This window comes from Anoplophora glabripennis, unplaced genomic scaffold, assembly GCF_000390285.2.
Source record: "Anoplophora glabripennis isolate ALB-LARVAE unplaced genomic scaffold, Agla_2.0 scaffold59, whole genome shotgun sequence".
Classification (NCBI taxonomy): Eukaryota; Metazoa; Arthropoda; class Insecta; order Coleoptera; family Cerambycidae; genus Anoplophora; species Anoplophora glabripennis.
This window is the reverse complement of record NW_019425991.1, coordinates 1171825-1188529: the sequence shown is the minus strand read 5'-3', so window position 1 is coordinate 1188529 and position 16705 is coordinate 1171825. Positions and strand designations below refer to the sequence as shown.

The following is a 16705-nucleotide window of genomic DNA, read 5'->3' as shown; positions in this document are numbered from 1 at the left end:
CTTTTAACTGTATGATGATTATTGATATAGATATTGCCCAACCAGCAAAACAGTTTTATAATTTTCAAGTTATACGACAATTATGTTTTATTGTATTATTATTATTGCTTTCGAAATGCAAATTTGTTTTATTATAGCGGCAAGTACCATTATTTTGTTGTCGGCAACTGAAATATTTTATAAATTTATCACAAGAACGTTTTGGCAGATAAATTATAAAACAGTTTATATGGAAAATGTATAACTATTTTATAAACATTTCTGTGACAAGCTTATAAAACATTTTAGCTAATGAAACTAAAGTATTTTATAATAATTTTTTAGTAATGTTCCGTAGTATTTCGAACCGCGCTATAAATAAATAATATAATTGTTTATTAGATGTGGGTTGTCTACCTATAAAACTATTATATTAAAAGATACTTTGAGACAATTTCACTTATAAGAGCAAATAGCTATATTATTCACTATAATATAGTTATTATGTAATGATATTATCAATTGTAAAACAAAAATACTAATATAACAGTTACAAGAGAAAAACGTTTAGTTTTACTCAAAATTACATCGACAAACCATTCTATAAAACAAATTTGAAACAGCAAAATGGTGGGACATTGTTTTGTTTGTGTCAATACCGAACGGTAAAAGTCTGTTTTATATTTTGCTTCAGCTTTCACAGTCGTTGTAAAAAATTAATCATGTCAGGTTTAAGCCAGTGGAAAAAAATCAAAAGAAGTGGCGCATTTAGAAGAAAAATAAAAAAATGTTATCAAAACATTTTATCTGGGGACAGGAACAATGACCGTCGCGCACAGGTGCATGAAACAAGTAGTCTATCAGTTCAAGAAACATTCAGTGATGATAATTGTGCTATTCTTAGTAACTATGCTTCATTGGAAGTGGAAAATCAAAGAAACACTGTCAATAATAGTACCGTATTAGAAATAACATAATACCCAACTGATGGCGAAGAAGTAAGAAATAAATGGTTGGTGGAACTAGATGATTCTCACGGAGATGAACTTTTGGAATTATCGAATTTGGACAAGAACGTAGATTTTCGAAACAAACTGAGATCATGGGCTGATTCTTTTAATATCCCACATTCGACACTAAATGTTTTTATTTTTAGTTAACTTTCATTGCTTTATAGAAATCGCTCAATTAGCTTACTTGTAATTTAAAACTGGTTCTTACATCCAAATTATTTTATAAGCCGCAGCCATTTTGACACAATGCTGAAAAATATTGTGGCGTATAACTATAAAAATATCACAAATTTAGCCGTCTTCCTAATATTAAATAGCACTACAATAACAATGATGAACAGTTAAGATGATTCTAATGCTTTTGGTGCTAGATTCAACGTCAAAAACCATGACATTTCAAAAAACCTTTTTATTTTTAATTATGATAATATTGGAAATAATTACTTAATACGCGGCGCATGTAAAATTCACTAGATATATACCATACAAATCACAATAAAATTTTCTTCGCAGTAAAAATTGTTTTTCCAAAGTGCACTAAAACGCGTAAAATAATATTGAGTAGGTACTTATTACACCACATAACATTCCGGTTGCGGAGATTGTGATTAAATAGAGATGTTTGTTAAGTGTATATCTTCTGATACCTTCACGATACAGTTAATAAATAATTTACTTTGATAGATCTAATGCTACAAAAATGTCGTATTATTGCTACTAAAGATCCCAAAAGAGATCCCTTATAAAATTGTTGTTTAGATGATTTGTTGCTAATATATAACTCACAATATAATCTGCTTTATGACCCAGTTATAAAACCTTTAAGAAACTATTTTATTAAAGTATTGGCAAATTTTTATAAGACCTGTATNAAAGACAAAATTTATAAGTATAGAGCTAATAATGTCGAGGAGTTAAGGGAACATTTTGAAAACTATATTCAGTGGGTATCAAATATCCACATTTACCCGCTCCATTGCCAAACGTTGAGTTATGTATCAACGAAAATGGCCGACAATTCGAGCACTTGCTGTGACTTTGTTATGTCATTTTTGTTTTATTGTTGATTCTCTCATTTTATAGTTGTTATATTTGTTTAGTTTATGTTTAATAAGTGTACCTATAATTAAACCCTATTAAGTAAAGATAAATGTATAATCTAATTTATTTTTTCTTGTAATTTTCTAGTCTAAGTTAGGTGCTTAATATAAATAATAATAGAAAACGAGGAGACCAATACTAAACAAATCTCATGGGCAACTGAAAAAATATCTATACATTTTTTACACTTTTCTTCATTTAGGCAAATAAAAAGTATCTATTATTATGTATGGCTGAAAAGGTAAAAAAATGCTATTCAACGGGATGGCTAAATACAGGGTGTTCTATTTAAAAAAAAACTATGTTCATGTAATGTCGGAAAAACTGTGCGATTTGTAAAAAATCTGAGTACGCCACTGGCTTCCTAATAAAAAATAGAACAAATAATGTCCACACTTTTTTCTTCTAAACTGAATGACAACGGAGGTAGAGTGGTTAATGAAAATGGGCCATTTTTCAAAAAAAACCTGTATATCTAAAACTAATCAAGTTCGCCAAGATCTTTTGGTACCAGCGAAGTAAACACAAGAAAAGAGGACGGGACATCGATATCAGATTTTTTTGTATCTATCACCGTTTTGGCTGTACCCTATAAAACTGTCGAAAATCAGCCACCCTGTACATGTTCTGCTTATAATCCCATTGCAACGTCCGTGAATGAATAATAAATTTAAAATATCAACATTTGAATATGTATTGTTTTCCATTTCTTATAAACACTAAATTAAACTGTCACTGCAAGAAACTAATAACAAATTGACAGTTTAGTTGTTTATTTCAAAGTTTTGCTAAAAATTCCACAGCTATCCTTGCAAGAAATTACATGATTTTAGGTGATTACACAAAAAATAGTAGAACTAGAAGATATGTAGAGGGTACCCTAATAAAATTGTGTATCAGAATATAGAAAAACATACAAGGTGTTCTATTAAAAAAAAAACGACATGAAGGTTTGAAGTTAACTAAACTCGACATTAAATTTCTAGCACCCTGTATGCAATTAAGCCGCTTTGAAAGTATGGATGGGAAGCTTAGGGGTCTAGCTATCCCCCCTATAAATATTGTTGCTTTATCTTTCTTACTATAAAATACACGTGGTTTGAAGCTAGTCACTGTTTCTCTCCATTTTTTAGAAAAAAATTAAATATCCCGAAAACGGTTAATTTTAGGAATAGGAAACCTTTATGAAAGTCCACCTAAAATAACACGTAGAATCCAAAATTGGCATAATATATAGGGTGTTCCATTTAAAATAAGCAAGTTGATGGCGACTTCCGGTATAACCGGAAGTGGTGAAATTCAAATCGAAGCAGTCTCTGAAATAATTCTAATAGGCCGTCACCGTGAGACACCCTGTATTTCTCTCGTAGAATGTAAATCCTACAGACCGATCACGTCCGTGGTGCATCAGAGCATCCGGCAAGAACAGGTTGCTATTTGCATCCGCTATTTGCCAAACTGTGAGCTTAAGAATTTGCCCAGAATTAGGAATTCTGAACGACGACGTCTGAGCAGTGTTGCAGATGCCGATACAGTTGCGCTATACGAGGCCTGCAGCGCATAAATTTCGACGGTCTCGCAGATTATATACCAGGAAAATTAGCGAAAATAAAAGAGAAACTCGAAAAAAGTCCTATTCGTGAGATTATTGTAAAATTGTCTAAAGGAGCATAATACAAGACATCTCTCATCTCGTGAGTCAAAAAATTTTATTAGCTAACTTTTCTATTTAAACAAATAAGTGAGGAAAACAGTTTTTTCACTTTGCAGGGAAAACCATCAATTTTAGCGAAAAGTGACTCGCAGACAGCTTGTAAGGAGTAAAATTATCTACAAAATGAGACTTGTTAAATTAAAATCGGTTAATAAACAAAAAAGTTATTGCAAAAAACAAGAAAAGTGCCCATTTTTAAATTTGTTTATAACCATCGCATTTATTGTTAAAATTTTATAAAACCTACGACAAGTTGAGGGTTTTGTCGTACTTTAAAAGTGTGCCAAAAGTGGGCGCTGTAGGTGCAATAGTTTTCGCACAATTCAATTTGTTTATAACGGAGGCTCCAAAAGTTATGAACTTTAAACCTCTGTACAGGCGTTAATTTTCAACCAAACATGATTCTGAAAGTGTCATTGTAATCTTAGAGACGTAATTAAGCGACCTATGAAAAGATATCACCGTTCTTTTGACATTAACATTCTCAAATTGTGCATAAAAAAACCATGCGTTTTTCGCTTATGAACAATTTGAATAAAATTGTTGCTATTTATGCTACTTCACCGAAAATAGATTCAATGGATAGCTAGAAAAAAAAATACAAAACTACGTACGCTGACCCCTTTATATTAATATTTCACTGTTTTTAAAAACAACAACTCGCCTTATATACCCCTTAAAATTGGACTTAATGACAAGGCTTTTAGCAAAGCATTAGTCTGTTATCGTTATTAGTCTTAGTCTTTAATTGCTTATTTTTTTAATGGCTATTATCAGGCAGATCCGAAAGACGGGAAAATTTGAAATTGTCCACAGTACAGCTTTGGAAATATTTTATCGGCCGTGTAATATTCCCGAATAAAACCTAATCAATATGAAAATGAAAAAGACTGGAACGGCGCTAGCCCAGCTTCCGATGAAAATAAAACCATTCTTCGACACATAAAAGTCGGGCTTACTTAAATGTAACTCTTAGATTTTTAATCACAAGGTAAGTTTAAATAATTTCGAGTGTTACTGTTTGCAGTTATTTATTTGTGACGGTTTTAGGTTTTCTCTTTATTTGTTGGACATTTTTTAATTTCTTTCAGAGGTGTCAAAATATCTGATAAATATAAAAACAATTTGAGGTGTTCTTCTCTTCAATCATTTACACGTTTAACAAATTCAGAAAGTAAAGGGCGGGGCAGGCGTCCCAAAAGAAACGCAAGAAAAAAGATTTATTAATTAATAAGTTGGTAAAGTTTTTAGGTGCTACTGAAGGGTAGATATTGCCATTAAATGTGAAAGAGGACATTGGACAGATGTCCTACGCGACTTATTTGGCATGCTCAAAAATTCTGTATCACGCTTTCGCATACCTGCTGCTGAATTTCGTTGATAACTCTCCGAATTTCTGTCTTGAATTCAGAAATGGAATTCATTTGAGCAGAATAAACTTTGGACGTTACGAATTCTCACTGTCAGGAAAAGTCGACACTTTTGTTAAATTAACAATCTTTTTTGTCACCTAGCCGCAAAATACTTTTTGAATTTTCTTCGAATTACACCACCCTTTGAATTCGTTGTAGGCAATCTCGAACTGTATGGACTATTTTTTGGGGATTAATTGTGGAACAGCACCAAATAACTAATTTTTATAGTTTATTAGGTTGCTATCGTTATGATAGTAACCGCGCCTAAACCGTCTTGATTCAAACGATTTCAAATATAAATTAAATAGGTGTATACAGGGTGGCCAAATGAAAACGAAACAGGTCTATTTTCAGTAACTGCGTCAAGATTGTAGAAAAACGCTCAGACCCGTCGATTTTAGATTAAATGGGGACATTCTCTGCTGGGTATTTTTGACTCCACCACTTTCACCCCCAATTAAGGGTAATAGAAATGGCATTGGGGGCTGAGTAATAATTCTTTTGAAAGCTCTTACAATTCTCTTTACAACAGACTTTAAATTTTATAATTCCGCCCAATACTTTGAAAAAAATTTACATTTTAAAATTTAAATTATGTTTAGTTGCTTACTTACTACTTAGTTGATTAAATGTTCAAACTGATGACCGCCCGCTTCCATACAAGAATAAAGATTTTGTTCGAAACGTTCGCGCACATTCCGAAGCATTTCCGGAGTGATTCGACGGCATTCGTCGACGATTCTTTGACGCAAATCTTCCAGCGACGCTGGCTGTGTTTTATAGATTTTACTTTTTAGGTATCCCCACAAAAAGAAATCAAGGGGCGATAAATCCGGTGATCGTGGAGGCCACTCAATGCTGCCTCTTCTCCCAATCCAATTCCGTAGAAAACGTTGGTCCAAATACTGACGGACAATTAACGCATAATGCGGAGGAGCACCGTCCTGTTGAAAAATCAAATGATCTTCATCATACTCTGGAACATTTTCAATAATATCAGTCAAGGCAGGGTCAATAGCGTCTTCCAGTAATTGCAAATACATTTGGCCAGTCAAATTACCAGGTAGAAAAAAAGGACCCACCAGCCGGTCACCGAAAATTCCAGCCCATACATTTAATTTTTCCGGTTGCTGTGTATGCACCTCGTGAAAAACTCTTGGGTTTGAATCGGACCAATAGCGGCAATTGTGACGATTTACCGTCCCGTTCAAGAAAAAACTGCATTCATCAGAAAAACAGATGTTAAAAAGGAACTGTGGATCGTTCCCTGCTCGCTCACTCATTATTTCGCAAAATTGCAAACGGCGGTCATAATCATCCTCATGAAGTTCCTGGACTAAATGTATTTTGTATGGATGGAATTTATTCTTCTTCAAAATGGTTTGTATGCTAGTTCGATTGATCCCAGACACAGATGCCAGCTGCCTCGTACTTAATGTAGGATCAAGATGAACTTGTCCCAAAACTGCAACTTCACTAGCTTCATTAACTATAGGTTTTTCAATTTCTCGTTTTTTATTGGCTACGTTCCCTGTCTCTTGAAATTTTTTTACTAACTCTAGAACATACTTCCTCCTGACATGTCGATCTTGATGTTGTTCATTAAATAGCTGAGCTGTTCTATTCGCACATTTATTGTTCATAAAGTAAAGCGAAATGATATCTACCCTTTCCGCAATGGAATAAACCATAGTGTTTAATTTTCAAAAACACAATTAAATAAACTACCAACCAACGCTTCCAAATAATACTAGAAAATAATTTGGAATCCACTAATTTTACGTTCATTGTGTGTGTATAGCATTCATTTCTGTTTTTTACAATTGTTTTTTTTTTACGAAAGTGATAACAAATCGCCAAAAACCAATGTAACGCAAGAAATACTAAATTTATACCATTGGCGTACTTAACTCGAATTACTGACATTTTTACCGTTACTAATTGTTTGTACATAAGTTTCAACTTTAAAATCAAAATTCCTAATAAGTATTGGGCGGAATTATAAAATTTAAAGCCTGTTGTAAAGAGAATTGTAAGAGCTTTCAAAAGAAATATTACTCAACCCCAATGCCATTTAAATATTTTGGGGTGATGCTTACCCTTGCTTGGGGGTGAAAGTGGCGGAGTCAAAAATACCGGCAAAGAATGTCCCCCTTTAATCTAGAATCGACAGGTCTGAGCGTTTTTCTACAATCTTGACGCAGTTCCTGAGAATGTCACTGTTTCGTTTTCATTTGGCCACCCTGTATAACACAATTGTCTTATTTTATTGCATTTTCCGAAAAATTTTTGTTTGCATTTAGGACGCGAAATGCTTTTGCGTTCTTGAATGAATATTCCATTCTTGAATGCAAAAGTATAATTTCGCGTTCTAAATACAAAAATAACTATATGGCAATTATTTTTTTTAGGAACGTTGTTTAATTGGATGGAATTTCTTAGTGCAATAGCAGACAGACTGTGGATGTAGTGATTATAGGAATAGGGTTGTCATGATTAGTTTGTTGGTTTAATGAATTGCTCTTTGGTGGCTGCTAAATACTTTTATTTGTGACAGTACCCGACAAATTTTCATAGATTGCATAGATCATCTTTACAATGATAACAATATGTAATATCACGTGGGCTTCTTGAGAGGTCCTGGCAATCACTTGGCGGTGTACAACACCCCATTTCAATTCGCTGATCGCTCTCATCATCTTCATTATAAAACACGTGCCTGCAGCATGACTGGTCTTCACTACACTCTACTGATGGTGCAGCCACCCCATCGCTACACTCTGAAACCGTGTCGCTCATGCACAAATAGCAACTCAATCCCAAGACATCTAAAAAAAAAACGTCAGTGTAACAACCACAATGAGTGCTCGATGATTGGATTAAAATGTGTCTCGTTTGTACTTCAAAAAAGCAAACTGGGGGTTCTTGGAAAATAGTTGAAGTTGTTTGAAAAGTAACTTTTTTCTTAATTAAGTATTAAGATAAAAACAGTAAAATTTGTACACGATTAAATAACAAATTGCGTCTTGTGAAAACCATTTTACTTTGTTTAGAGGCTAGTCCACGCGGCTGGCTCCCAAATAAATCTAGGCTATTAAATATAACGAGCGTTCAAATAAAAACGTGGTCGAAGTTGGCTCTGACACATTGGACGAGGGAGTAGCTTATAGCGACCAACCTAACCTCATTTCTCAACGAGCTGTATAGCAGCCGTCAGTTTCAATAACGTTAATGACTATATAACTTTATTTTAAAGAATAATCGTGATAACAATAACAAACAATTAAAGGAGCTGCGGAAAGTGTCCCCCTCCTTGTTATAACAATAAATTAAAGCAGCTGCTGAAAGTGTCCCCCTCCTTGTTCCAAGCACTTTTCACACCTGTTCCTCAAAGAATTAAAGACATTTTCTAAGATGCTCGGGGTATTGTTAATTTCACGAATCTTGTCTATAAGTCGAGCCTGCAGATGGTTTAAATCAGGAATAGGCAGTTCAAAAATAGTGTTTTTAAGGTAAGGCCACAAAAAGAAATCACACGGCGTAATATCACATGACCTCGGTGGAAATTCATGTTCAGCATTGAGACTTATTAGTCGATTTTGGAAAACTTCCCTCAACATATTCATCGTCTCGCCTGCCGTATGTGCCCTTGCGCCATCTTGTTGAAAGTAAAAGTTTGTAATTTCGTTTTCTTCCAGCTGGTTAACAAAAGGAGCGATAATTTCTTCTCTATACCTTTGCGCAGTAAGAGTACCATTAAAAAAAATAGGTCCATAAATCCTCCTTCGATTGAGAGCACACCAAACTCCAATTTTTTGAGCGTGTAGAGGGCCCTCGACAAAAAAGTTATCTGGTTTTTCAGAAGACCACATTCTCATATTCTGTGAGTTTACGTAACCACTTAAATGAAACCAGGCTTCATCAGAAAAAAAGGTGATATTATGAAGTTCACCGTAGTTGTTTAAAAACCATTCACAAAATACAGCCCGTCGCGGAAAATCAACTTCATGAAGTTCTTGCTGACAAGTTAAACGATAGGAGAACAAACGCAAATCTTTTTTTAACACTGTGTGGCAGGTACCGACTGATACTCCCACCATTTGTGATAAAACACGTACAGAAGTTCTTGGCGCATTTTCCATTATTTGTTGGACATTTTCTTTTAATTCTTCAGTCCGCTTTTTAGGTCGGCCGCTTCCTTCTTTTCTTGTTACACTGCCCGTTTCACGAAAAACATTAACACAACGCTGAACTGCACTTTGAAAAATTTTGTACTCAACAACGCCGGGAAATTGATTTTGAAATTCTATGAAACATTCCTCAATAGAATACTTCCATATTCCATCAATCTTGCGTCCATTTCTAAAGTAGGACTCTATGATAAACACTTTTTGTTCTTGAGAAAACACCATTTTAAACGCTTTTTAAAACGAAAATATTCAAATTGATAGCGGCGATATAGCGCTTTGACAGATGACGTTTAAGTTCATTTGCTATACGCTACGCCCTACGTCCAAATTTTCAGAACCAACTTGACCACGTTTTTATTTGAACGCTCGTTATTAAAAAAACAGGGTTAAAGGGAACCATGACGTTCAAGCAATTTTATTGCATGAATCGTTCAAATGGTTATTTTAGATGAAAAACCTGCGGAGTGCTATTAAATTAGAGGATGGAAATTGGTGGTAGGGGTGAAAATGCACCCCTTTCAGTTTTTTAATTGTAGCTGGAAAACGAAGCAAAGTTTCGCTATAGTTCATAGGAAAAGTTATTTAGAGAATTGAATTTCCCATGGAAATAGCTTATTTAAAAAATTTAAAAGGAAAATTTTAATTAATATAAATAATTATCGATGTCAGAACATAAGATAAATGTTTACACAAGTCACAAAAGAAATATGACACCAAAAGTATCAGTAGTTAAAAATAGGTTAAAACTAAAGCACAGATATGTGAAAAAATCATTAAAAAATACTACAAATAAATAATATAGATACAAAAAAGCACTATTACAAATTACATAAAGAAATATATTACACATCACACACATTACATGGGGACTAACAAGAGCAACAAAATCATCATTAAAATAATCATCAAATGAGTAAAAAGCCTTCATTTTAAGAAAGTTCCGTATTCTCGTTTTATAGTGAGCATTACACAAGGACCTATTTGCTTCAGGTAGCATATTAAAAAAGTGCACGCAATAGTAATTAGAACCGACTCTAGTTCTACTTAGTCTAAGAGGAACAGGGTTTATATTGTACCTGTTTCTAGTAGGATAATCATGGTTTATAAAATGATGACGAAACATATGAATATTTCCCTTAATATACAAGAGACATTCTAAGATATAGACACTTGGTAGTGTAAGTATGCCATATTTCTTAAATCGTTGTTTACAGTCCACTCTATAGGGTAACCCAGCAATAATGCGAATACATTTGCGTTGTAATTTAAAAATTGTATCTGCTTGGCAAGAATGACCCCAGTTCAAAATAGCATAGCACAGATGTGAGTGAAAAAAGCCATAATAGGTTGACAGCAATGGTTTTATCGAAGCAGAATTAACAAGGCTTCTGATCAGGAACATCTTTTTAGATAGTTTTTTAGATAACTCGTCAATATGTTGCTTCCAATACATTTGGCGATCAATGTTCACTCCGAGAAATTTCATTTGCGAGGCGCAATTGGTGAATTTATGCACATAACGCAAAGTAAACAAAATAGATTGAGTTTTGTTTTGATTGAGATACATTTTATTTGCCAAAAACCACTGCTTAACGTTATCCTGTGTTGTTTGAACATTATTACGAAGGACACTAGCCTGACCTGCACTATTTAGGATCGTAGTATCATCCGCAAAGAGGATAAGCCTGGAAATGCTATCACTATTTGGTAGACAGTTTATATAAATGAGAAACAGTACAGGCCCAAGGAGAGATCCTTGTGGGACTCCGTGATTCATGGTTAAGCATTTTAAAATAAATTTTGGTTGTAAAATTTTCTCACCGAATCCCCTACGTCCTTGAATTAATGTCCGGAAATTTTTCCACAATCAAGCATTTTTCTAGAAAATTTGTTCCTTCGGAAAAATTTCCGGAAATAATTTAAGCACTAGGGAGATTATAAGTGAAAATTGACTGATATATGGCCGCTCAAACTTAGCCAATTTTTCGATTTTTCTCGCGTTTACCCTTTTTACGTTTTAATTCTCATTTTTGCAAAAAAGGAAGGAAATAAGACGTTCAAGGATTTTCATCACGACTTGTTCGAAGGGTCATTCATAGGGGTGAAAATGTACTTTTGCAGTTTTTTAAATATAGCACGAAAACGAAGCAAAATTTCGGTATGGTTCATAGGAAAAATTTTGTAGAGAATTGAATTTCTCATCGAAATGGCGTATTTAAAAATGTAACAGAAATATTTTATGTAAAACTTCGTTAATACATAATTTGAAAAAAGCAAAAAATTCGATTTTCTGTTTTTTTTTTTACTTTTTTGCCTCTAGATTTTTTTGAGTAAAGAAAGGTGTCGGCATTGCTTCATAGAAAAAAAAAGTAGATAAATTTTTCTTCAAAACAATTTTAAAGAAAGCAAAAAATGAAGATTTTTTGATTTTTTTTTTAGTTTTTTAATAAAATAATTTAGTAAAAACTTGTGAATTTAAGTATAATAAAGCTTATTAATAATGTATATACAGTGTGTCCACGGATTGAGTTGACAAGAGGAGAAACTCTTTTGTTTTTGACTTTATCGAAAAATGTCACTCTTTATAAAAAGTTCTGCCCCTCGAAAAAATGAGACTGTCATACAAACATCTTAGATTAGATATACAGGGTGCTCATAAATTAAAAAACCACGAAAATACTCAGGAGAGAAGTACCACTATTTATTATTTTACACAACATTTTTATAAAACAAATTTGGTTATAACCTCAAATGTCCTAATACAAATTTTAAATCAAAATTTTAATTTTTGAGGTGCGAAGTAGCCTATACATATAGAGTAAAAGTCGGAATTGAAAAAAATATACAATATTTTTTTTAATCAATAATTTAGAAAGTTATTCCATTTAAAAAAGATAATACGAATTTATGAAATATTTTATTTCTAATTAGTATTGCTAATAGTAGTAAAAAAAATGTTGAATATTTTGGGCGGTATTGACTTTTATACTGTTTTGACTTCCTCCAATAGAAGATATTTTGAAAGCGTTCAGAGCCGTACTCAGGAAAAATTTTAAATGATAGCTAAAAACCTTTTTAAGCGATTACAATATTAATATGATCTAATTCAGAATTAAAAATGACTTCAGAATTGTCATAAAATAGCAGCGACGTATTTAAAAAAATAAATCTGATGATGGTCCCTCGAGGACGAAACGTCGGATTGCAAAAATGTTGACGCCATTGGATAGAGCGAAAAACGTGGCTTTGTAAATATGCAATTTATTTTAAAATTCGTTTTCAAATAAAGCCAGAGAAAAAATAAAAAGATGTTTAAAGCAATAATGTACAAAAATAAAGTTTTGGGTCAAACAATGACAGTTTTTTTAAAATTTTTTCCGTATAATGGAATAGTGTAATGAATTTTTGAATGTTTTTAATTTAAACAAATTATCAACAATTACTGAAAAATTCTTCGTTGCAAGTCGTTTTTTATTTGTTTTTGTATTTTTGAGCATGTTTTTGAACTGTTATAGATTTTTTATTTCACCAAAAAGTATATGTCAAAATGAAAAAAATGAATATCTTGAAAACTTCTTGATTTTTTTATCTAAAAAAATGTATGGTTATTTAAGACACAGAAAGATATACTTTCACCAAGTTTCGGTAAAATTAAATTATTTTTGCGGAAATGAGAAGTAAAGAACGAAAAAAAAACTGTTATTCGCATTTTCGCATTCGGAGATTTTAAGGTTATCTTAAAAAGTGACCTTCACAAAAGTTGTAGATTTTTGCATGATCCACAACTTTTGTATTAGATACTTTTTTGTTTGACATTAACTTTCGCCAGAAATCTCAATATTACAATTTTTCACAACTTTTCAACCCCCTAAATCAACCTTCTTCGTTTATTATAAGCCCCTTTACCATTTCCACTTATAAAAGTCCAGGTAACAATTTTCTTTTTTTTCCGTCTAAATGAGTTATTTCGATCGGTCTATATTTGAAATTATAATTATTAAAATTTAGTTCTAGTCACTAAAAACCACTTACGAAACCACAACTGTTGGACAAAAATTATTATTAAACAATATAAAATATACAACACATGTAGCTTCAAAAAACTTAATAAAGATCTCTTACCTCTATGAAAATAGACCGCGAATACAAACATAACAACGCACACTAACCCCTTCATTATTAATATTTCACTGTTTTTAAAAACAGCAACTCGCCTTATATACCCCTAAAAATTGCAGTTAATAAGGTAATAAGGCATTAATTATTCTTATCTTAGATAATGTTCTTTAATTGTTTATTATTTTAATGGTACTAATCAGGCAAATCAAAAAGATTGGAAAATTTGAAATAGTCCACAGTACATCATTGGAAATATTTCATCGGCAGTGTAATATTCTGGAATAAAACCTGATAAAATGAAAATGAAGACGCAGAACGGACAATCAGAACCAAGGCTATGGCGAGATTATTTAAATTATTCTTTTGAGTTATATTTTGTATTCTAGGATGTCACACACCGTTGGTCCCGAATTTTTTTTTCGACATGCGGACCTCGGACCTTTTGCACTCGATCACCAATCAGAAACATGGGATATTTTTTGATATTTCGAGTCATTTCCGAGGTACAAGCAGAAATTGGTTTTTTGCTTTATACAAGCTGTTACAAATTCGCTTCTCACTACAAGGATCTCGAAAACGATAAGAGATACAAACTAGCTTAAATGGGGGCAAAGTTGCATAATCAGGGTACCAACATTATGCCTCTAAAAAATCAAGGCTAACATGATTAGTTTTCGAAATATTTGAAAAAAAACCGAAATTTTGGAAATCCGTTTTTGTTTCATTTCAGCCTTGTTTGCGGTGATATTGAAAAAAGAAGAACGCCATTCGATAGAGCGCAAAAGTGGCCACGAGAAAGTATTCTTCTTTTTTCAAATATTTCGAAAACTAAACGTGTTAGCCTTGATTTCTTAGAGGCATAATGTTGGTCCCCTGATTACGCAACTTTGCCTCCATTTAAGCAACTTCGTACCTCTTACCGTTTCGGAGATCTCTGTAGTGCGAAGCGAATTTGTAACAGCCTGTATATTGTGACGCCCCGTGAAAAATAAAACATAATTAAACTATATTATTCAAATAATAATAATGTGCAAGAGTTCGGCAGGAATATCGGTAAATTTATTTTGGAGGAAGAATCCCGCCAACGAACACTAAAAAATATTATTAGAAATCTTAGGTGGCCAGATAACAGCCCCGATCTCAATCCCTTAGACATATTTTTGTGGGGACAGTTCAACAAAATATACTAATAAAGACTTCAAAATTTACAAGTATTGAGAGAAAAAATACAGGACGAAATGGTCGATAATTCTGAGATTATTTTTAACGCAATAAATAGTAAATTAAAACGTATTTTCCACTGCACCATCACTATCACAGGCATGTGGAAAATTTGTAAAAATTGGTAGGTATTTTAATGTTATTTCGTTTTTTAGGTATTATCCTTATGTTGTTGTAAGTATTAGTTATAAAAATCGTTATTTGTTATTTCAATAAGGATGTATTTTAATTCAATAGAAATAAAGGAAGAGTCCTATGTTTATATTTAAAGTTTTTTTTATCTTTAATTATTAAGTCTATAAGTGTCAAAATACAAACAAAAACCCTGTACCTACATTCCGCGACGCGACGTATTAATAACCCACCTTGTATATTAAACAAATTTATAAAAATTATGGCATCATCAAATATTAAGAAAATTATATTACTGGCTGTTTAAAATATCATTATGAATTTTATTTATTTGGGAATATATTTTCTACAGTATTTCAATACCGAAAAAAGAAAATAGTAGCTAATTCACGAAATTATGATATCGGAAATTTAAAACTGCCGCCCTATTCCAGTAGCGATCTGAGGCGATGCAATATTGTCTGTGGAAATACTCTGGAATAAAACCAAACGGTTGCTGCATCCAGAGATACATTAGTTCGGTCAAATTAGTCATAAAAGTAGTGGTCAAATAACAAAAATTCCGACAGAGCTAAATTTTGGTGGAGACGTTGGGTACACCATTAGAAATAAAGTATCAAAAGTCCCCACCGATCCCATGTGTGCTAAAAAAGTTATACGGGGTCAAAGGTTAAAATTTGAGGTTTTTTGGATTTTTTCGAAAAAGGTAAGTTTTATCAAAGAAGTAGTTCTGACAAAAATTATAGATCTTAAAATTATCTACAAAAATGGTCCTTATATTTTTTTTTCTAAGAACCACCATTCCTGAGATATCGCGATTCTAAAAGTTGAAGGAGTCACCTTCTACATGATATGCACATATATGCAACGTATATTCATAATCAGGCACTTAATGCAAGTAAAAATGCCTCTTTGTGTCTCTTATATGTATAAACTCTGAGAATATACACTCAAAAGAAACTCAGTCCCTTAGTCGAAATGATGCAGATGTCCTTATAATTGAAACAGCAATAGAACAAATTAATGCAACAAATACAACTATTGTAGTTGGTGAAAATGTTGACTTATTAATACTACTCACTGCAAGGACTCTAATTGATAAAATTATATACTTTTTAAAACCTGGAAAGGCTCAACAGCAAACAGAAATATATCCTTCAAAAAGTTTACTTATCCAAAATGCCAAAACCATATTTTATTTTTACATGCGATAACCGGCTGCGACACTACATCAGCAATGTTCAGAAGGGGTAAAACATCAGTATTAAAATTATTTGGAAAAAAAGATTTGATTGATTGCAGAAATTGATTCTTCACCTCAAACAATAATCCCAAAAGGAATTCACTTTCTCCTTGCTGTTAAGGAGCTCCAAAAATAATTGATTGTATAGATAAATATAGATATTTAACTTCTGTAAAAAATACACGAAACAAGAAACAAGCACAACTATCTTGTCTTCCTCCAACATCGGCTTCTGCTAATCAACACTTGTATCGAATATACTATCAAGTTCAGACATGGCTAGGCAATCAACTGAACCCAGAAGACTGGGGTTGGAAATTAACAGCTAATAGTTTGGAACCGATTCAAACTTTACTTCCACCTGCTCTGGAAAAACTCCTAAACACTATTTTTTGAAATTTCAAAAAAGGTTGTAGTGCTAAATGTGGCTGTGGAAGAGTAGGGTTACTGTGTTCTCCAGCGTGTACTAATTGCCAAAGCCAGTCTTGCTCAAATGTCCAGTTGAATACAACAGACGAAGATTCATGTGATTTCGATGAAGAGACAGCTGATTCATCTTCATTTGAACAATTTATTAA

At 32.7% G+C, this 16705-nt stretch overlaps 2 protein-coding genes across 2 annotated transcripts in view; one reads left to right on the top strand and one right to left on the bottom strand.

The window, feature by feature from the left end:
- Positions 1 to 16705, top strand: part of LOC108906367 (relaxin receptor 2) — a 145348-nt gene that overhangs the window by 51381 nt on the left and 77262 nt on the right. The gene's annotated exons all lie outside the window — the stretch shown is intronic.
- The window catches only part of LOC108906881, a 60465-nt gene continuing 51492 nt past the window's right edge, over positions 7733 to 16705 (bottom strand). Inside the window, exon 2 of the mRNA XM_018710329.1 lies at positions 7733 to 8050. Coding sequence (XP_018565845.1) covers positions 7794 to 8050 — 257 coding nt within the window. The 3' untranslated portion in view covers positions 7733 to 7793. The remainder of the gene's footprint in view (positions 8051 to 16705) is intronic.